General features: G+C 48.8%; 1 protein-coding gene across 1 annotated transcript in view; it reads right to left on the bottom strand.

Moving 5' to 3' along the window:
• Positions 1 to 23,851, bottom strand: part of furinb (furin (paired basic amino acid cleaving enzyme) b) — a gene marked incomplete in the record, with an annotated part of 78,023 nt that overhangs the window by 23,680 nt on the left and 30,492 nt on the right. The window contains 2 exon segments of the mRNA XM_030366918.1: positions 4,680 to 4,775; positions 10,575 to 10,673. Of these exon segments, the coding sequence (XP_030222778.1) occupies positions 4,680 to 4,775; positions 10,575 to 10,673 (195 nt within the window).

Here is a 23,851-nt window from a genome sequence, read left to right as displayed (position 1 = left end):
GGAATAGATCCACACACAGGAGACACTGCTTCAGATGTGGATACGGAAATAGACGTGTTTTTGAACTTCCTGTGTGAGTCAACGTTCTGTTGCTCTCGGTGGATTAGTCAGGCCTCAAGCCCGTTGTTGGAAAGGCCTTCTCTAAATGTGTTCACAAGACAGGACCGATCAAAGCTGTTGTTAGCTGAAATAGCCTGAATAACGTTGTTAAAGATGAGTGGAGATCAGCTTTTCTCAAAGGAGAATATGTTTTTGCTCCAAACGGATTCAGCAAAGAGCAAAGAGAAGATGTATCTTTGACCAACTTACGACCACGCCTGTATTTGGAAATCAATGAGTGCCCAAGTCCGGACTGATATTAATTGTTGAACGCAGACTTTAATATGTGAATGGCCTAACGAGTCCATTTTTTCAGAGTACCAGAGCCCATCAGAAACCCAACGGTTCACTCTTTAATCGGTTCGGAGAAGCCATAGGAATCAAATCGCTGTTCCTTTTCTCTGCCGCAGCTAAGCTCGGGATTGTCAGTATCTCTTCCAGTCGAAACAAGTAACAAGGAGAGCAGAACTCTGCCTCCTGAACCAATATTGGCTGCCCTTTCAAACCAACATCGGTGATGTGTGCGGTTCGCTTAGCGCCGGCCGAGCTGGCTTCCAGTTGAGTGGAAGTTTAGGAGGAAGGACCGGGTATCATTACACACATTAGGGCGTAATTCTGAACGGCAGAGGAGGTTTGACGATCCTGTTAAATGGTGATTTATGCCCGGGGATAGTGGATCCCACCATTAATCCACTCGCAGAGACAAAGGCTTAGTGGAATATGAAATGAAAGCAGGGATTAAGGCCAATCACCGCCCTGAATAGCAGCGAGATGACACATCAGACGTTTAATTTGTCTGCCTGACACATCAGAACCTCTGTGACACGCAACGCTTCTTCGCAGAGTCGAGGTATCGATATACTCCGAGATGTGTCTTTTTATATTTGCAAAAAAGTCACCCATCCAGCAACTTTTAATTTATAAATCAAAACTTTGTTAGTATTGCAGAGACCTGGGGGCAGAGTCTGAAGACAGTAATTCAATGGAGCGCTTATCTGGCCGGTCGTGAGAGGATTCATAATAAGCTTCAGCAGGGTGCTATTGAGCGTAGGTCTAAATAAGGTTTCCAAAATCGCCCGTTCTGCACTGAACGAGTCAGTTTCCATGGCTTACGCACAAACGTCTAGCAAACTTTATTATATCATCTGTATAATTTATTGGTGCATTAGCCCTATGGATATGGAATGATTGTCGATGGTTGAAGTAACACATGTTGATTACTTACTGCTAAAAAAAAAAGTATTGTGGATCGCTTTCTCCGTACTAATCACAGGAACCAAACCATTGCATGTCACTCTTCATTTCTCATTGACATGGCTAAAGAAGGGGTAAACGTGCTCTTTTCTTGGATGGACTAGTTTACCTCGTGATTATGTGAGGCGGGCTGCAGCTCCCCATCGTGTGCCGGTGGACTGAAATCCCTTTTACAAAAGACCCCAGACTGGGCACTTCCACTTCTGATGGAAGTACCAAGGCAACCTGGCATGATCGCTTTTGTTATTAGTTCAACTCATATTATTTCAACCTGTTTCAGATAAAGGAGACCGCTACACAAATTATAGTGAAGAAGGAGTTAGCTTTGCTATGACGCCCCAAAGGAATGGTTAAATACCCAAGTCCAAGTACGCCCTCAGTTTAACCCGGGAAGCTTCATGTATTCTTCTGCGTCAAACAGGCACCCTTTGTCTCCAATGGGTCTCTACGTGACTGTGGCTATGTCGTGGGTCTCTACGTAACCATGGCTACGCCGTGGGTCTCTACGTTACCGCGGCTACGTCGTGGGTCTCTTTGTTACCGCGGCTACGTCGTGGGTCTCTACGTTACCATGGGTCTCTACGTTACCGCGGCTACGCCGTGGTACTCTACATTACCACGGCTACGTCACGGGTCTGTACGTTACCGTGGCTACGTCGTGGGTCTTTACGTTTCCGTGGCTACGTCGTGGGTCTCTACGTTACCGCGGCTACGCCGTGGTTCTCTACGTTAACACGGCTATGTCTTGGGTCTGTACGTTACCGTGGCTACGTCGTGGGTCTTTACGTTTCCGTGGCTACGTCGTGGGTCTCTACGTTACCGCGGCTACGTCGTGGGTCTCTAGGTTACCGCGGCTATGCCGTGGTTCTCTACGTTACCACGGCTACGTCGTGGGCAGTGGTGGGCAGAGTAGCTTAAAAATGTACCCAAGTAAAAGTACTGTTACTTTAAGATTATAATTACTCAAGTAGAAGTAAAAGTACTCGTAAAAATAATTACTCAAGTAAGATTAAAAAAGTATGCAGTGAAAAGACTACTCAAGTACTCAAGAGTACAAGTACTGAGTTTCTCCGATTTATTTTTTAAATAAACAGAGCAACACAAACGGTACAAAATAGACACCAACAAAATATAAAACAGCAATGTTAAAATAAAGATAATGTAAATAACATCCTTTTAAATAAAATAAATAAGGTCTTTAAAAATAAAATGCATAACCCTTGAACTAAAACAATATCAAATTAAATCTTTGCAAAATTAAATACTTTAAATAAAATTAAAATAAATTTGGTTTATCCAAAATTATATTAATTAAAACCAATACACGTATAACTGTTTAACATTATTAACAAAGTACATCCATGGAATCAGCCGTTCAAAACCAGTCTGCATGAATCGTATGACAACTGGATGGCAGGGGATGCGGACAAGGAATACACCGCAGGGGAGAACATGAGAGCCCCAGCTCGCCGCATAGTAGCCTGGGTGCTTTAAGCATGGAATAAGCTGGATACGGAATGGGTGAAAAACTGTGTGTGTGTGTGTGTGTGTGTGTGTGTGTGCGTGTGTGTGTGTGTGTGTGTGTGTGTGTGTGTGTGTGTGTGTGTGTGTGTGTGTGTGTCACTCTGTTCGAGCCTGCATGAGAGTTCAATGTTGTCATTAGCTGTAACGTCTTTCTGACCAATCGCAGTTCAAGGCCGACCTGGGCTGTGCCACTTCGGGAGGGGGCGCTCAGTGTTACTCCCCTCTAGACAAAACCGAATTGGTTGCGACGTTGACCCGGCGCCCCCCGAAACGTTAACGGGCCACAGGGAATTTTCCCAACTCTCCCGATTACCACTCTGCGTTGTGCGTGCGTGCGTGCCTGTGTGTGTGTGTTTGCAGGCGTTATTCAATTGCCTCTCGGCCGCTTGTACCCGCGATCTCGTCCTTTCGGCCATTACCCAACCCTCATGACCATAGGTGAGGATAGGAACAAAGATCGACCGGTAGATCGAGAGCTTTGCCTTGCGACTCGGCTCTCTTTTCGTAACAACGGTGCGGTAAAGCGAACGCAATACCGCCCCCGCTGCTCCGATTCTCCGGCCAATCTCACGCTCCATAGTACCCTCACTCGCGAACAAGACCCCGAGGTACTTGAACTCCTTCACTTGGGCTAAGGAATATTCACGTGATAGAAATAGATCTTGCATGTTATAAAAGAAAAGACCTAAAAAAACAAAGTAACGACCGTCACGTAGCCAAATGGAACGGCGTAAAAGTACCGTTCTTTCTTCAAATATTTACTCAAGTAAAAGTAAAATTATGTTGCAATAAAACTACTCCTAAAATTACAATTTATCCAAAAAGTTACTCAAGTATTTGTAACGGAGTAAATGTAGCGCGTTCCTACCCACCTCTGGTCGTGGGTCTCTACGTTTCCGTTGCTACATCGTGGGTCTCTACGTTACTGTGGTTACTGTGCGGGTCTCTACGTAACCGTGGCTACGTTTTGGGTCTCTACGTTTCCGTTGCTACATCGTGGGTCTCTACGTTACTGTGGTTACTGTGCGGGTCTCTACGTAACCGTGGCTACGTTTTGGGTCTCTACGTTACCGTGGTTACTGCGTAGGGACTCTATGTTACCGTGTTTACATCGTGGGTTTCTACGTTACTGTGGTTACTGCGTTGGTCTCCACGTAACTGAGGTTAGGGCTGCTGTCCCATTTTGAAGTCTCCTTCAAATGCAGCCGAGAAATGCAGCCTTTTCCCGGATTTCTCTTCCGCCATCCGGTTTGAACCGCAGCTGTCAGGGTTGCTAGGTGACTCGAGCGCGTGAAGACACGCGCTCGAGTCACCTAGCAAGGTAAAGGGTGCTTTTTACGCAAATTGGAAATGCTCCGTAGGCCAGAACGTCTCATTTAAACGCTTGTTCGGCCTTCGGTTCGGCCTTCACGGTCTACGAAGGCCACACCTTCATAGACCGCGTCCTTCGAAGGAAGCGGCCTCTGAATTGAGACACAGCGTACGTTGCGGGTCTCTAAGTTACCGCGGTTACTGCGTGGGTCTCTCCGTAACCGGTTAAATGTTACTTCAAGTCGGGGCGTGGAATCATGATCGCTAGAAACGGGGGTGAGACCCACAGGTGTTCAACGCAGAAGGATCATTCTACATTAAGGCCTACTTGGCAGACAAGATGCTTAATCTCTCCACCTTCTTCATAGAAAGACCCTTTCTCCATGCTTTTCACTGTAAGCATGGAGAAAGGCATCGCATTGAAGGACAAAAAAGTAGTGAAATGTGTGCAGAATCGGGTAAACGGGTGTGTGAGCGAAGCACGTACGCACCAGGTACCACTGTTTGGGAAACTCAGGGTCAGTGGGGTCCTTGAACACATCCCTCTTCCTTCTGCTCTTCACCACCTGCTGCTCAGCCCAGACTACCTGGAGAAGGGGATTATAGCGATACAGCCGTTGACACAGGAACAAGAATAACACACACACACAACATGAAAAACACAGACGGCCGCAAACAAAGCATGCGATGATGACGCTGGTGGTGATGGTGCTGCTTTCAGTCTGCACACTGGTGTGCGCTCATGTGTGCAGACTGAAAGCAGCACCGTCACCACCAGTGTCATCGCCACACACTACGACGCACACTGAAAGCAGCACCATCACCAGGCCATGCCATCGTCGCCCACTGTGGTTCAACTTCCAGACGGACCGCACTGCCTCCCGGACCACAGGCGCCAGGTAAAGGGTTAAAAGAACCTCAGCTGTGGGTCTGAAGCAATAACACGGGGGAGGGATGTGTGTGTGTGTGTGTGTGTGTGTGTGTGTGTGTTTGTGTGTGTTTGCTCGAGGCTGGGTGGATGCTATGAGCTTGAATGGAACAAGAGCTTTTGGTTAGCAGGACGTGGGCGTGTAGGAGTGATGGTGAGGTATCAGTAGCTCAGGAATTGGGGAGCAAACATAACAGATTGTTGAAAACAGAAGTCGTTTCTTATGTGTTTTTGTGTTTTTCTTTCTTTAGCAATGTCCTCCTCTTCACTACGGCGGAAGAGATCCGTCAACTCGAAATTAGTCATTTGCTCGCTCCAGCTTTTCCAGAGTGAAAGACTTCTCTCTCCCCTTTGAGTGCATTTTAATGTGCTTTGAATCAACGCCTTTGGCCGGGCCAATCACGACACAGATAATCAGGCAAAGATTGCTTTTAGAGAGACTTTTAAGAAGCATTGTCTCGTCTGTGCGGAAGGCCGAGTGACCCATTAGTGTGGCGGCGGCAGCGGCAGCGGCCGAGTCTATAAGGTGAGGCCGCGCGGTGAATTATAATCCCTCCGGACCTCAGCAACTCGGCTGAAAGCGGCAGCAACACAGGTGATGTGCAGACCCTTGTTATAGTACTCTCTATATTATCTACCGATTGCTTGACGGGGCTTAGGGGGAGAGAAAAACAAGGGACTTTGTCTGATCGATTCACCATACTTTGAAGCCCATTTTAATTCATCCCATACTCCCGGCATAGCCCCTGAATCCAAAGAGCTGGAGTAGACTTCCCCTCCTCAGATGAAGGACTGGTACTTACCAGAGAAACTAGGGCTTTCTCCACAGGTCCGCACACTGACGGTGGGTAAAAGTGGTGTCCTACACAAACAACTACAAGACGTTTGAATTGGTTGCAAGAACTCAATAAGACGGCTGTTTGTTCTCCAAGAGCAGCCCTGGGGGGCTCTGTGTTTCATTCTGGGAAGCATAAGACTTTTTGACGCCCCCCCGCAGAGTCATTGTTACAGCACATAAAGAAGGCTTAATTGATTCTGAATAATAGGCTACGAGCTGAGAGATCCACTGTGATATTTCCGCAAACGTGGGCTGAAAGTGTGTCTGCTTTATGCTCAAACAGTGAATTTAATATTTGCATTCAATGTTTTTTTGTGGCAAACTCAATTCAAATATGTGTTTGGATCGGAAAGTGAAAGTCATCAGGTGGGGCTGGATATGCTAACATTTCTCATCCAAACAACAATCTCACTGCCAACTTCCACTCCCAACCCATTTGGTAGTTCACTAACCAAAAGACAAATAGCCCCAAAATAGGCTTCCCACGGAACGAGATCCAGTGGGAAGCCTGGAAGAAAAACCAGACCTTGGCTCCTGAGTCACTCTCTCTGTGTGATGGAGCGAGGGTGTGCTTTGGGCTCCTGTTGCTCACATTAGCTATGTTAAAAATACACATCCTTCTCTCGTGTGCTGCCTGAAGATGAAGACGGCAGTGAAGACATCCCAGGGCAACGGGGTCAGGTTTTAAAAGGAAATGAACGGACACCGTGAATGCGCTGTCACTGCGAAGGCAGAATGATTACAACAGTCTGAAGATAAATATGAATAATACAACAGAGAAGAGGCAGTGGTCGATTATAGATGAAAAGGGGGGCATGGATTCATTAATACTTATTGTCATGACTCGTCTTTCAAACATGACATTAGATTTGTCCCAAGAGTTGCAAATGTATAAAAATGGGACACACACATCGTAACACTATCATTACACCATGATAATCACTATCATGATCATTATCTTTTAAGGTTTGGAACTAAACAAAATCAAATATATATCTTTTTTATAACTACTCGAAACACGTCCACAGATTGACAACAAACAAAACAATATTGAGTTCCCCGACGGTTGAGGATGAACGTAAACATTGTGCTTTGTGAAACCGACAACATCGGTGATTCCCCATTGTTTAGTTTAATTATTTAATCAGCCAGATGCCTGATCCTATACATGAGCCAATCACGGCCCGCTTACAATCAACCCTGTGATTGTATCGTCCGTTGTGATTCGCCTGTGATTACGCCCTCTAATCAGATTCCAATAAGAGGAATCTGTGAGTCTATAATCCTCCCCAGGCCATAAACTTTTTAGCACCAGCATCTCCTAAGAGTTTGAATGTAGGGCGAGGCTGCTGTCATGTGTGGCTTGTTACGACTGAATATATGAATCCACAAAGAGCAGACAGGCAATCTGCCTCTTCACACAGACGAGCAGCATGGAGCCGCGAGGGACAGACAGACGCAGAGAGATGGACAGACAGACTAAGATTAAAAGCCTTACACTAAGTTGTCAATGGGCTGACAAATGAGCAGTGAGGACGTGTTGTTCTCTGAATAGCAGACGGCTTTCCCTTCCTTTATAGAACGGGATACGGAATCACTTTCAACCAGAGCTGCGCAATATTACATTGGACATGTGCATAAACAGATGTGTTTGCACGCACACATGCAGGCAGGCAGGCAGGCAGGCAGGCAGGCAGGCAGGCAGGCACGCACGCACACACACACACACACACACACACACACACACACAAACAAACCGACACACACACACACACACACACCGACACACACACACAGGCTCTTTTGCTTCCTTGTCTGTGCCACTGTGCCTCACGGCTGGGAAAGATTATGATGTGTGTTTGTGAGTGTATGCGTGTGTGTTTGTGTGAATGTGTGTATGTATGTGTCTGTGTGTGTGTGTGTTGCCATCATCATCATAGTGCTTCAGAATTGAAGGTCTGGGGTCAAGCTGTGGGTGACTTGAACAAATGGCCTTCTTTCAATTACAAGCTCATTCGTGAAATGAAGAGTCAAAGTGTATGAACGGTAAATGGATTTATCTTTAATGCATAATAGATGAGAGCATGGGCCTAATCTCAGAGGGGGATGCATTTAGGAGGATTTATTTTTAATTTTTTTGGAAAGTGTCTTCCAGTATTTTTCATTTCATTTAACTCGCGGGGGGGGGAAATCAATACATCCCGGCTCCACTCCACCAAGTTCCAATCAGGGAGACTTCAACGTCTCCCAAAGCGCTTCTGATTGGACAACACCTGCGCACCCCCCCCCCCCCCCCCCACCCCTTCCCACACCAACACCGTCTCGGCTGCCACATCTCCGAGTATAAACTCGCTCTCCTCCTCCACCTCCCTCCCCCTCCACCTCCTCCTCCTCCACACCCACCGGCCCCATGCTATCTCATCCGTCTCCAACACACCCGCCGTCTCCGTCGTCAGCCATATTGGATCAGCCTGGATCTCTCCTCCTCTGCCTGCTCGCTGCGATCGATTCCTGCGCCGCCCCGCTAATGTTATTGCAGTTAGAGCGCGCGCGTCAGCCTCCGACAGGCGCTGGAGCGGCGCACAGGAGCTCCTGGCTCCCGGCTCGTTACTGCGCCTCACTCCGGCCGACCTCGGGCTCCTCTGGCGCTCCGCTGAATGTCACAGACGCTCCCCTAATGACGTCCCGGGGTCCTGGCTGCTGTCGCATCGGAGGGCCGCCGCCGCCGCCGCCGCGGAGCACGGGGCCAGACGGTGGCACCTGTGGCCCTCAGGCCCCCCTGCCAGGTGAGGGGCTGGGCTGGCTACAGATGCCCCCCCCCCCCCCCCCCCCCCCCCGAACACCTGCCGCTCTGCCATCTGCCACTCTGAACCGAACGGACGGAATCTGCATGGCTAGCAATGTCTCCCCCCCCCCCCCCCCCCCAGGCGGAGAGTGTGATGGCTGGGATGGAGGCGGGGGAGGTTGTGGTGGAGCCGATTGACTCGGCACGGTGGGGGGGGGGGCGGGCGAGGGCAGGAGAGGTGATTTGGAGAGGATGGAGGCTGGGATGACTTCCTCCTATAATGAGCTTACAGATCCCCGCCTCCGGCCACATTATGAAACAAATATAAAGTGAAAGAATGACACACGCCCTCTTACACGTCAGATCTGCATGCGTCTGCCATCAGACTTGAGATTAGAAGACTGATTTGTGAGAGTGTGATAAGGTACGCTGCAACCTTGAGGATGAAAAACCCCTGCATCCTGATGCATGATGGGTAGCACAGCGGTGGTGAAGCGGCAAAGAAGACACATTCGTTGCATTCATCTGGAGGGTTTGTGTGTGTATGAGTGTTTATGTGTCTGTGTGTGAGTGTTTATGTTTGCGTGTGTGTATGTGTGTGTGCCTGCGTATGTGCTTGTACGTGTGTGCGTATGTGCGTGTGTGTGTGCTTGCGTGTGCGTGTGTGTGTGTGTGTGTGTGTGCGTGTGTTAGGGGGGCAGCAGGCAGTCAGTATGCGCCAGATCGCTCATCACCCGCTGGCTCTCAGCGTGGAGAGGAGGAGAGAAATATGCCTTTTCATTCAGTAGAGATGACACATTCATCGGGTTACACCAAATGAATTGCAGCAGATGGCCTGTGGTTTCGAGTAAGGGACACGTATACCTATTGTAGTGTGCTCATCATAAAGCGAACACAGCGACAGGCCTGCCTGCCAACTATACATCTATTTCTGTGATCGTTCCAGCGTGTGCGGTGGAACATGTCCTCCGCTCTGTTTAATGTGGTAGAACGTTGCAACTAAATGTGCAACTGTACCACATCCCACGTGGTTACATATGCAAGTCAAACTATTTCTACAACCAATTAGCAGATAAAGGGTGAGGAGGAAACTAGATCTGAGGCATTTATGATGGAGCGATCCCAGGAGCAGAGTGGGGCTCGTGAAGTCTGATGTGATTGGTCGAGGGGAAAGAGCTCTTGATTCCTGAGTTCCGCTGACATTTACATTCAGGTGGAGCAGAAAACTCAAACGCAGTCGGATACACAACAACAAGACAGGCGCACACATCCCTTGTTGTTTGCTATCAGAAAAGCCATTTCACATATTTCCATCCATCACCCAGGGGTGTCTGGGAGCTGGATGGACGGGCGGTTTGGTAGGCAGCGGAGGATCCACACTGACAGTAATGTTATTACGCCCTGATAAACTCACAGCCCTTAATATAGGAAATACAATCAGCCGTTTTGCCTCTCCCTGCTGGTTTGAGAGACTGCAGCAAGCTGAGTGAAGGCAGGCAGACAGACAGATAGACAGACAGACTGACAAACAGACAGACAGACACAGGGAACTAGCGACAGAACGAGAGACCCACAGACAAAAAGACACTAAGAAAGACAGACAGACAGGCAGATAGACGGACAGACGTACAGACAGACGGACGGACAGACAGCTGGACAGACGGACAAACACAGAGAACAGAGCGAGAGACACACAGACACAAAGACAGAGAGACAGGCAGAGAAACAAGGCAACACACAGGGAAGCAGACATACAGACAGACAACCAACAAGACAGACAGAGAGACGGACAGACAGACAGAGAGACAAACATACAGAGAGACAGAAAGGCATACCTGCTGCTCGCTCTGCAGTCGAACGTGGGTCCCTCTATGGCCGGACAGGGACCTCTTCTCCACACCGTGATGCCTGAAGTGGTAGTACTCCCCAAACACCTGCACACACACACACACACACACACACACACACACACACACACACACACACACACACACACACACACACACACACACACACACACACACACACACACACACACACACAGGGCGACAAAATGAGTCACCTGCAGCAATATGCCATCCAGATAACCCAACACACAGCTATTACGTAAGACATGCTCCAACAATGTAGCCTGGCTCCTCTCGCCTACGTTCAATGTTCCTTTCCCTTCAGTACTGCGTCTGGGTTTGCGGTGTATTAACGCGTTTTGTCCGGCAAAATTTTGCCGGTCCAATTAACCAACAGAGGGATTGGGTGAGAACAATGACGTTGAGGTTGTGCGCTAGTTTCAGTTGTAGTCAAACGTTAGCAATTGGTTATGGCAGATCCAGAGTGGCACTGGGCAGATCCAATAGTTTTGTCTCTACCAGACACGCGCCTTCAAGTGAGTTAATGTTTGTCAATGGAGAGTGGCCAGACTCTCTGTACAAATGAAATGAAGTACGATAGTCTGGTAGGACCAGGCTACCCACAATGTGCACGGCTGCCCAAATGTGCACATGCACGCACGTGCACACACACACATGCACAAAAATTAACACACACACACACACACCTCTACGTGTGGACTAACACACACGCCCACTTAACCTCACACACAAACACACTCACAAAAAGACCCACACATACACAAATAGTGTCACACAAGGTGTGATACTATTCTTTCTGAGCTCTGCATAGAATCTGCACGGAAGAACGTGTACTTTAAAAGAATGCACGCACACCCACGCATTTATAAGTGCATGGAATCAAAGTCAAACACTGTTCAAAGGGAATTCTTTATTTAGCAAGCTATTTCTGTGCTTCAGTTATGTGCAGACCTCATGGTGGCATGGATTTATTCAAATTAACAAGTGAAACAGAGCAACGTTATTTACCATCATGACTTCATGTCATGATGTGTGTGTGTGTGTCTGTGTATGTGAGTGTGTGCGTTTGTGTGTGTGTGTGACTGTTTATTTGTGTGTGTGTCTGTGTGTGTGTGCGTGTTTTTCCATCATGACTTCATGTCAACAATAACCATAAAATCCTTTGATTAAATTAACGTGAAATGAAACAAAGGAGGTGTTTCCTTCTCATCCATAGCGTTTGTTTTCCACAGATTATTCTCCTTTGTATCGCAGGCGTTGTGCTTCTGAAGCTTCCATTTACCTCAGGTTTCTGTTCTTTTCCTCCAACACCAGCAGTCAAACACTTTTCATTTCATTCTTCCGCGAGGCAGCCACGTTTATCTCCACGCCGGTGTCAGCCCAGCCACATATTTCACATGGCCCGAGGACAGGAGCAACCCCCCGATACATCTCCCACCACAGAACGGCAGACGATAAAGCACTCACACTCGCTATCTCTCTATTAGCATGCGGGTTCAGACAGCGGCCTTTTACGCCGTCACTGAAGACATTGATTACAAGCGCAGACGCTTTTTACCAAGCTACACACACCGCTCTTTGAAGGCCGTGTTGTGATTGTCTTTAATCTTCTGACTACCTGTACGCTTCTCCAGACAGAGACAGAGACTGGCGGAGGACTCAGAGTGGGTCGGTGTTTGATGTGTTTCAGGTGGAGGGACGGCTCCACGGCTTACGAGCTACGGAGGTTTGTTTTGTATGTCCTCATCCTGTCTCTGCCGTCGCCGCCCTGTCCCTCTCCGTGTGTATCTTGTGACCCTTTCACATTGGCTGATAGATGTAGGAGTGATTGTTGAAGTTGTAAAATACAATAGAGTAAACACATAACTCTCTGACTGTCTCTCTCTCCTTTCCCTCTCTCTCTCTCTCTCTCTCTCTCTCTCTCTCTCTCTCTCTCTCTCTCTCTCTCTCTCTCTCTCTCTCTCTCTCTCTCTCTCTCTCTATCCCATCTCTCACTTTACCCCTCTCTCTCTCTTCTATTGCTCTCCTCTTTGCCTGTTTCTCTCTCTCTCCCTCTCTCTCCATCCCATCTCTCCCTCTACCCCTCTCTCTCTCTCTCTCTCTCTCTCCCCTCGTCTCTTTCAATGACAGCAGAACACAGAGCCGCCAAGAGGCTAATCAAAACCAAAAGGTGTAGAAGGAAACCACCAGCCATGTAGCGGGACGGAGGAGGAAGGAGGCACTGAGCCTCACATGCTCTCGACGCACCGGCGTCCATTTGAAGTGGCGCCGGAGCAATCATTACTGAAGGCCCACTGGGGACAGCCTCGTCTTCACAAGGCCAGAGAGCAGATATAGAGGGAGAGGGTTGGAGAGATGAAGGGAGATATGGAGAGAGAGGGATTGGGGAAAAGAGAGAGAGGGGTATTGGGAGAGGAAGAGAGAGTGGAGAGAGCGGGACAGATTGAGAGAGAGAGATGAAGAGAAAGCATGAGAGAGAGAGAGATGATAAAAGAGAGATAAAGGGAAATTGAATGAGAGACATAGAGAGAGAGAGAGAGAGAGAGAGAGAGAGAGAGAGAGAGACGGAGAGAGAGAGAGAGAGAGAGAGAGAGAGAGAGAGAGAGAGAGAGATGGAGGGGGAGAGAGAGAGAGAGAGAGAGAGAGAGAGAGAGAGAGAGAGAGAGAGAGGGAGAGAGAGAGAGAGAGATAGCGAGAGAGAGAGAGAGAGATAGCGAGAGAGAGAGAGAGAGAGAGAGAGAGAGAGAGAGGGGAGAGAGAGAGAGAGAGAGAGATAGCGAGAGAGAGAGAGAGAGATAGCGAGAGAGAGAGAGAGAGAGAGAGAGAGAGAGAGAGGGGGAGAGAGAGAGAGAGAGAGAGAGATAGCGAGAGAGAGAGAGAGCAGGGTGCATGGAACTGAAGAGTAAGGGAGGAAGGGATGCAGAGAGGAGGAGGAGAAGGATGAGGAGAAAAGGGAGAACTGATTCTGGACAAAGGGTGTGGGCAGGACGGATGATGATGGGCCGTGGGGGGGGCCAGTAGAGGAGGGGAGACGGCAGGGGGGACGGATCCTTCTCCTGGAGGGGCGCCCCCCCCCCACCCACACACACACGGCCCCCCTCCCTGCAGCGAGGCAGTTAGCTCCAAGCCGGTGTTTGTCGAGCGGCCTTCTGATACCCCCTTGTTGTGAATAATTCATTGAAACAACCAAACTAACACCAAAAAAAAAACACTTGACATTAAGCCTAGCCGCTGCGCTCACCCTGTCCTCTGTGTGCACTGAGCAGCGAGCAACGGAAGGGGGCCGGAATAATGGATCAGGAGAGGTAAGCAAACAGCAAGCGAAACCTCGGGGAAACACAGAGGAGGTTTCGCCTTCCCTTTCCCTCTTCCCCGCTGGCTGCAGAACGTAGAGACCACACAGCTAATCTGATTAAATGAAAGGATGCGTCTGGGTTGATATCTGTGTTCACAGCACCCTGCCATGCTAATTATTACACTGCAATTCAACTAAGCTAATTAATAAATTAAGTCTTGTCAGATAATAATACGCCCGTTTTTTCATTCAGGCACCCAGGCGCTTATTTACTGGATTGGCGGATGCATAAGACGTGATAACGGCTGATTTATATAAACGGGCTGGTGAATAGCTGAGTAATGGCTGTCTTTCCATCGCTGACTAATTGACTCCCTTACCTCACTCCCGGGGATCGGGGTGTCGGCGAGACCCACAAATCTCGGGGCCGTGAATGTGATGAAACCGCAACACTGTTTCATTATGATTGTTATTAATACATCCTCAGATAACCACAGGGCAAGTGTGTGCTCTGAAAGCCAGGGCCCCTGCATAAATCTGCCAGCGCAGCGATTCTGCGTGACAAGCGGAGCGGAGGAATCTAAATTGGAGCGTGGAGGGATGTACGGGGGCAGGACAGCCGAGGAGCCCGTCGCCAGCCAGCCACCGGCTGACGTCTCGATTCAACCGCATAATCCGTTATGGGACGGCCTGGAGTGGTGGCACGGCGGCGGGGAAATGACCTGAGCCAAAACGAGGAAGGACGCGCGGGTAATGTGAGGTCGGGGTGGGATGAGCCAGAGACAAAGGGGCGGTAATGAGCCCCCCGTTCACCAAAGAGCCGGTGGAGGAGACGCGCGGCCCACGAGGGAGTTGGCACCTCCTGCTGTTCGCTGATCTTCAAGACGGAGCTCGCTCTCTCTGACTCCGAACTCTCCCACTCTGTTACTCTGCCTGACCCTGTCTCTCTTCTGACACTGTCCCCCTCTCTGTGTATCTCTCTCTGTCGCTCGCTCTCTCTTTGACTTTGTCTATCGCTCTTTCTCTGAGTCTCCCGCTCGGTCTCTCTGACACTGTCTCTGTATCTCTATTTGACTCTGTCTCTCTTTCTCTGCCTCACTCACTTTGTAGATCTCTCTTTCTATCTTTCCCACTCTCTGTCACTCTCTCTCTGTTTCTCTCTCTCTCTCTCTCTCTCTCTCTCTCTCTCTCTCTCTCTCTCTCTCTCTCTCTCTCTCTCTCTCTCTCTCTCTCTAACTCTGCCTCCCTCTCTCTCTGACTGTCTCTCTCACTCTGTAACTCTCTCTGTCTCTTCCACTCTCTGTATCTCTGTCTGTTTGTCTCTCTCTTTGACTTTGTCTAGCTCTCTCTGACTCAGTCAACCTCTCTCTGTATCTCTCTCTCTCTCCCTCTCTCTTGTCTTTACCCATCTAAATAACTGTTGTTGACCAATTGTGACACTAAACATTGTTGACCGTTAGACATACGTTGAGATATAAGTGCGTGAGGTGCCCAGTATACGCTGGAAGAATAGAGATGTGGGGCGGCCAGGATGGTCCATTACCTGTAGTCCTCCTCTGGTCTCAGGACATCACAGGACAACAGGACCAGGGTGGTCCAGCACCCTGGATCTGTGTCAACTTCTACTCTCAGGAGAACACAGGACGTCCCAGGACAACAGGCCCAGGTCCATTACCCTGGATCTGTGTCAACTTCTGGTCTCAGGGCATCACATATCCTGCTGCTGTGGTTGCACATATGTTTATGCCTCAGGTAACGTAAGATAGTTCATTGACGACTTCAGGGTGGTCAAAGCTTTTGAGAGAGAGAGAGAGAGAGAGAGAGAGAGAGAGAGAGAGAGAGAGAGAGAGAGAGAGAGAGAGAGAGAGAGAGAGAGGGGGGAGGAGAAGCTGGGTGCATGGAATTGATGAGTAAGGCAGGGAGGGATGCAGAGAGGAGGAGGAGCAGGAGAAGGGGAGAAGGGAGAACTAGTTTTTTATGTTTTCGTCTCAGGTAAGGTAAGGTATTGATGACTTCAGGGTTGCCAATGTCTGTGTGTGTGATCAGAGGGGTGAACAGGGTTTCTGATCGGAGTGGTTCACAGGAGTTGAGTGAGTGCGTCACATCCTCTGCACAGCCGTGCCTCTTCCATCGATGGGCCCTTTCTCTGGGTCTGCATCTCGTCAAGGACGTTCTCAGCTTCTGGTTGATCACAATGGTCTCATGCTGCTGCAGAAAGTATTCTGCTCCGGTGTGCTCTCTTTCAGGGCTGAATAGCACTGTCCTTTTGTTCATTCTTTTATTTATTTTTTTAAACGGGTCCAGGCCTTTTTTTCTTTGTCATCTGGTTGGAGCAGCGAGGCAGTCTTGGGGCTCTGTGTTGCTGGGGCTGTTAGTTCCAGAACCAGCAGGTTGACGGGATTGGTTCTGGTGGATTTATTTGTCCAATTAAAGGATCCCAATTCGCTGATGCCATGGCGATCAGCGAATTCACACCTGGCATGATATGATACATGATACAACCTGCATTGTATTCATATACATTCAATCACATAAGAATATGCAAAGCTTACATTGATATGAAAAGATGAATAAAATACATTCATATTCAAAGCCAGTCGACACTCATCGTAATAGTGGGTAAAATACTAATACAAAAAAAGTAAATGTCAAGACTTTTTGAAGAAGAATTAGGATTATACAACTCATATGAAGCAGAACACAAAATTAAATACTAGCCCACAGTCATACCTCCTACTATTCAGTTTGCATGCCAATTGAAGCTTCTTCATATTATGTTAAAGCGATGATTTATTTATATTAGGCGGATATTAAGGGGCAAATTATTCCAGTTGGTTATGGCTTTGTAAAATACCGTTTTCTTTCACGAGTTCTGTGGTTCCGTGTGTTACAGCAATTAACGATTTTTCTCCAATACAGTGTTGTCATTGGTATCTTTGAGACAAGGGTGCAGCGTAAAGATGAGGCAATGCTTGAAGAACTGCTTTGAGCCATGAAGGACAGGAGTGCATCTTTTCGGTTCTAGTTCTAACAGAGTGGCTCAGAAATAGTCTAGCAGCCCTGCTTTGTCAGACTTGTAATTGGTGAGGGCTTTGCCACGGAGAGGTCTGGATGTGCTTCTGGTGCTTCTCGTTTCCAAGTGCTTTTGAAATGTTAACACTCTTTTTGGGAGTTTTATTATTAGTGGTTATTGTCCGTTGCTCTATCTCTCTGTGCATCTCCCTCCTCTCTCTCTCTGACTCCTTTACACTCTCTCTCTCCCTCTCTCTCTCTCTGCCTCTTTCTTCCGGTGCTGACGTCTTGAGTCTTTCTATGGGAGACCAAAGAAGTGGAGAAAGGGGAGGGGAGGAGAGAAGAGGACAAGAGGAGAAGAGAGGAGAGGAGGGGAGAGTAGAGGGTAGAGGAGAGAAGAGGAGAGGAGAGGAGGGGAGGGGAGGGGAGAGTTGAGGAGGGAGAGGAGAGGAGGGAAAGGGAGAGGAGAGGGGAGGGGAGGGGAGAGGGGAGGGGAGGGGAGGGAGAGAAGAGGAGAGGAGAGGAGGGGAGGGGAGGGGAGAGTTGAGGAGGGAGAGGAGAGGAGGGGAGTGGAGGGGAGGGGAGGGAGGGGAGAGTTGAGGAGGGAGAGGAGAGGAGGGGAGGGGAGGGGAGGGGAGGGGAGGGGAGGGGAGAGTAGAGGAGAGGAGGGGGAGGAGGGGAGAGGAGAGGAGTCAAGAGGAGAGGAGGGGAGAGGTTGCGAGATGCTGATGTGCATGAGCACTCCACACTGAGTTAAGCGGTGCAGTCTGCAGAGAGAGCTTGTGCGTGTGTGTGTGTATGTGAGTGTCTGTGTGTTTTTGTGTGTGTGTATGCATATGTGCAATTGTGCCTTTGTGTCTGTGTGTGTCTGCGACTGTGTCTTGGTGTGTGGATGAGTGAGTGTCCGTGTCCTTTTGTGTCTATGTCAGTGTGCGTCTGTTTATGAGTGTGTGCGCATACGCGTGTGCGTGTGTGTGCATGTGTGTGCGCGGGCTCGGGGCGGTAATTGAGAACACTTTGGGTCATTACTCAGCCTTGCCACTTGCCTCTGAGCTCGCCTCAGAGAACTACTGTCTTTAACTCTAACCACTACCACGCCATCCCTCACCCTCCTCTTCCTGCCATACATCACGTGGAACACAACCATACACACACATGCACGCAGCCATGCACGCATGCATGCATGGACGCACGCTGGCATGCACAAATGCTCACTGAAATGCACGCACACGTACACACACAAACACATGCACACAGAAACACACACATACACAGAATCACACACATGCCGCCACGCACGCACACACATGCACATGTACACACACAACCACACACATACACACACAAGTACTAACACATACATACACACCCACACACAGAGAGACACACAAACACAAACACACATAGACACACACCCACACAGACACACACGCACGGTTACACACCCACAAACAGCGGAGTCAGACATCAGACCCAGACAACTGGGATAAACACACAATGGGACTAGAGAAACTGTACTGTTTCTATTCATCGGGGAGTAGGAGGAAGAGGAGGAGGAGGAGGAGCTGGCCTTCAGCTGAAGATGAATGCAGAGCCAGCTGCTGGGAGCTCTGCTGCCTTTCCACAGTCCGTCCTGTCCGTCTCCTCCGGCCCGGGACTGATACAGAGCCATCTTATCTCACAGTGGTAAATTGCAATGCGGTGCAATTAACCTAGTTTCAAGTGGCCGATTGATTATTTGAGGTTACCCGTCTCTTGGGTCTCTGTCTTTGAGATTAGAAATGCTAATGTGCACAAAATAGGCGGTTTGTTGGTTGCTATGGCAATACGATTACATGGATACATCGACAAAAGATCAGTTTGATTGACGCACCGTCAACCAATCACAGCTTGGTAAATGTTAACGACATTAGTTCTTTATTTAGCATCCAGTGAGCCTTGACGCCATTTAAGGCTTCTGAAAGTGCCAGGAAAGGTCAGATTGTGTAAAATACAATATCTTCTAATGAACCTACGGAACTCAGGGCCGACCGTTTAGCTCATTTACCGCAAATGTCACGCAAATTCTAACTAGTGGAAATGAATCAAAATGGGTGGATTCATTGCCACTAGACAGGAGAGGAGTTTTATCTGTTTCTATTTGGGTAAGGGAGAGAGATTTGATTGAAATTAAATTCAATTCAATTTTTATTTGTATGGCCCTTACCCCCAGGTACAGCCTCAAAGGGCTTAACGGGCCATATATTTATGCTCCCCCCCCCCCCTGACCCCCCTGAAAGACGTTTAAACCGCAGAACTCTCCTGAACCGCCCACTCTCTCAAACACTTCTGCTCAGCATCAAACAAACCCCGGTTCACCCCCTCCCCATCCGTCCGCTACACCACCGCGTGGCGTCCGCCCGCTCTTCACACGCCGGCCTCGCTCGGCCGTCACCGCCCCCCCACACAACACAACGCCAATTATGTATCTCCTCTGCTCTCTGCTCCTCGGCATCTGGCCCTGAGGCTTTCATTCCTTTTGTCTGGCTTGAGTGTCACTCTGCCCCCCCCCCCCCCCCCCCCCCCCCCCACCCCCTTCCATCAAAATTTCGGTCAATTTCCGTGTTTCCATCAATGCTCTTTCCTCACGATGACCCGAAAATAATTTCCTTCCTCTGTCCCCCCCCCCCCCCCGTCCCCCCCCCCAGCTTCTCCCGGCGCCTCTTGAATCCTCTCTTCCCTTCTCCTTCCCCCTCTCCTCTCCTCTCCCTCACCTCCCCTCTCCCCTCTTCGCCTCCCCAGCTGCTCCCCTCCCATGTACACCCTCTCCTCTCCTCCTCCTCGTCTCCCCCTCGCCATTTGCTCTCCTCTCTATCTCTTTGCCGCCTGTCTCCCCCTCCTCCTCTCGTCACAGTTGGCCCCCTCTCAACCTCCTTCCTCCCCCCCCATCTCCTCCCCCCACCTCTCTATCTATCAGCGATATTAAAGTCGGAGAACTCGGCTGTCGTTCCCGGCACCCCTTCTGGTTCCACGAGGTGAGAACGCAGTCCGGTATCCCAGCTCCCTGCCCGTGCTAGCCGCTATCTGCTAACGGTATCGGGGTGGGCAGCCGTCAGCGCTCCAAGGTGACCGAGATTAACGTTCTGATGGGTGTCACCTCCATACTGACATCCTCCCCCACCACCCCAACCTCCTCCCCACCCCCGTCTCCCTCCTCTCTCCCCAGGGAAGTCGCCCGGGCCCCCACCATGCCCCCATCTTTCCCCCCCCCCCCATGATGTCTGCCACAGCCGTTGTGTAAATATGGTTCGGGACGGGATTGGTTTCGCATCAGTGGGGCCTGAAAGAGAGAGTTTGCTCACCTTGTGCCAGGTGGTGATGCTATTACAGATATTGGTCTGTGTGAGGAGAGCCCCAGCCTCTCTCTCTGACATGGTTAGAGCAATGCAAACAGGGCACAGACTCAGATATCCTGCCCCTCGCTAATGCATGGGAGACGTGAGGGAGACTTGTTGATAAATGCATAAACATTGTGTCTGCAAAGGTAATTTAATTAGTGCTCTGCGAGGGGGTGCAAAGGGAGAATGTAGTTCAGAATAATGAAAAGCAATTACGCTTGCCGTTGAGATATATTGCGTCAACTTTGTGAAAAGGGGCTACTTTAAGTGTTTGCAAATGTGTTTGTGTGTGTGTGTGTGTGTGTGTGTGTCTGTGTGCGTGTGTGTGTGTGTGTCTGTGTGTGTGTGTGTGTGTGTGTGTGTGTGTGTGTGTGTGTGTGTGTCTGTGTCTGTGTCTGTGTGTGTGTGTGTGTGTGTGTGTGTGTGTGTGTGTGCGTGTGTGCGTGTGTGTTTGTGTATTGTTATGTCCGTTTACACACATTCCCAAGGTAATAGAACTAAAAATACAATCTCATTATTCTTTAGAACTACTCAGGATTGTTTCGGGGGGGTTTTCTTCCACTTGTATTGCATTACGGGGATCTCTCTTGAAAGCAAAACATGAATTCATTACAAATATCAGGTTTTGTTTTACAACTTCAGGGACAAAGAAATTGTATCGTCTGAACAACGCTCTCCTATTAGCATAAATTGGCCAACTGAGATTCAGGCATTCATACATTTAGCCTAATTCAATCAATGTTTGTGGAACAAATCACTTCACTCGATAGATCAGCATCAAGCTGGGAGCGATGTGCAATCCTATACATGATTCAGTGTGGAAACCCAGCGTTATGGTGTGCGGACACAGGCCTCGTACACCGCAACGACGCATCACAATGAACGCCATATTGGAAGAGAGGCATTTACATTAACAGTTACATTTAGGGCATTTAGCAGACGCTTTTATCCAAAGAGAGTTACAAAAAGAACATTTGTCAGAAGAAAGAGAAACAACAATATGTCGCTGTCAGTACATTAAGTATGTTATGAAGTGCCAATCACTAACAATCAGTCAGTCATCGTGTCGGTAGAAATGTTTCTGCAGTAATTGTTTTGTAATACATCGATAGAAGACTACTTAAAGGATAAATTGTTATGTTTGATAATACCACAGCACTTCTCATGCAAGACATGAGAGAACAGTTTCCTTAGCCTAGGTTACGGTTACGATAATTATGATTTCGGATCCTTAATCCTTTCATTTTTCTTGTCCCTAAAGTTGTAAATCAAAACAGGATATTGTCGGAAAGTCGTCGACTAAAAGGCCCATGATGCATTGTGCTGTACGAGCCCTACTGGGAGAAACAGAGACTGCAATGGAAACCAGTCCGAACCCACGCTTCCAAGAGTCTCGGAAAACATGTGTTGACTGAAATCCACTTCATTGAAATCATCGTCAGTCTGACACTTCTTCCAAGGAAAAGGCAATCCAGTGAAATGTGTTACGGAGAGGTGGAACCAGCAGAGACGAGATGGTGATGAGCAGTCAATATGCCATGATGCATTCAGCACTTCCAGACACGCTGTGTATGACAGGTATGCATGGAACACACAAACGCTTACAAACACACACACACACACACACACACACACACACACACACACACACACACACACACACACACACACATTGACGCGTGCAAGTACACACACACACACTCTCTCAATCCTATAAAATCACACACACACGCACACTCAGTCCCGCATTGACAAATACACATACACAGACACCCTCTCAATCATACAAAAAAACGATGAGACACAAACACACACACACACACACACACACACACACACGCACACACACAAAAACACAAACATACAGACGCACATCGACACGTAAACATACACACACACATACACACAAAACCCAAAATCGCCAATACAAAACACAAAAGACACACACAAACACCCCACCCCACACACACACACACACACACACACACACACACACACACACACACACACACACACACACACACACACACACACACACACACACACACACACACACGGCACCCAGGCAACTACCAGTCCTGGCTTACTGCACTGCTAGTATCAGCACAGTCTCCTGATTGTCACCTAGACCAGTGCCCCATTACTGGTTGCCTGCCATTTCACACTCGCACACAATAAACACAACCACCAGCATGCCCTCTCTGCCAGCCAGCTAGACAAACAGATGCATGCGCACACATGTCTACGTGGATGCACCGTGACTCACTGTCAGCAAACTAAGCTGTTTGTTTCATCAAACGCTGGTGTAGCTGCTGCCTCGCCAGCCTGCTGCTTAGACTAATTACAGCTAAAACACATGGGTCGGGTTCCACGTCTAGGAGCTTGTTATTTTCGACTGAAGTAGCGGCTAATTGAGTGTTTAAAAAAGAAAAAACTAATACAAAAGATTTGCTAATGTATTTGTGTGCATCCGTCTCTTCTGGTGTGCCGGGCTCTGCTGGATTCAGCTGCTGTGTTTTTACATGTTTTGGTCTAATTATACAGATGCGCGCTGATTACGTGGTATTTAAAAGGACAAGTTCACCCATTATGGAAAGCCAGGCGCGCGGTGGAATAGATGTGTGCGATGGTGGGTGATCGTGTTTTGGAAAATGTTTTCATCTAAGGTGTTAGATCAGGTCTCCACTGGATGGCAACGGAAGAAAATACAAGAGTGCGATGCAATCAGGGAACAGCCCCAGAGAGCCGGCGATGGGGGTGGCCGGGGAGGCTCTGAGCAGCGTCCGCGAGGAGCGCACCAATCTGGCTCAGACCACTTCCCAGGATGCGTTTGGTACTCACGGGATAACTCAGCAAGCAATGTCACCATGGAAACCCCTCCCCTGCCTTCCCCCACACACACACATACGCACGTACGCGTGCACGCAGGCGCGTAGGCACGTACGCCAGGCAGGCGCACAACCACACACCACGCCCAACCACACACAATTACATACACACACACACGCGCGCGCGCATGCACGTATGCAAGCAAAAAAACGCACACACACACGTACACACACACACACACACACACACACACATGTACACAACCACACACACACACAACCACACACACACAAACACATACACTCAACCACAACCACACACACACACACACACACTTATCTCTCTCCTCCTTGAGTACCATCAACTTAGGTTCGGCATTTGTGGTCGGTTGAAGATTGCCCTTGGAAAAAATCTATTTGATAAATGAGTGTCCAACAGCTGGAGGGACTTAGCCTGCCTAGAAAAGAAAATGGCCCATATTCTGTTATTCTTTTACTATATGGGATTAATACAGTGCCATCTTATCTTACAGTGCCATCTTATCTTACAGTGTCGAATTGCAATGCAGTGCAATCAGTGAAGAAGTAAGCCCCCATCCAGCAAGGCAGCTAGAGATGTTCCTGTCCATTCATCTCAGTATAGCCGGGGAAGGATTATGTCACCTGGGAGACCTGTTTAATAACAGGTGTGAACGCAGTATCACACCGGATCTGGTTCTAACAGAGAAGATG

The sequence above is a fragment of the Gadus morhua genome, chromosome 9 (assembly GCF_902167405.1).
Source record: "Gadus morhua chromosome 9, gadMor3.0, whole genome shotgun sequence".
Lineage (NCBI taxonomy): Eukaryota > Metazoa > Chordata > Actinopteri > Gadiformes > Gadidae > Gadus > Gadus morhua.
Note: the sequence above shows the minus strand (reverse complement) of the source record. Positions and strands in the feature narration are given on the sequence as shown.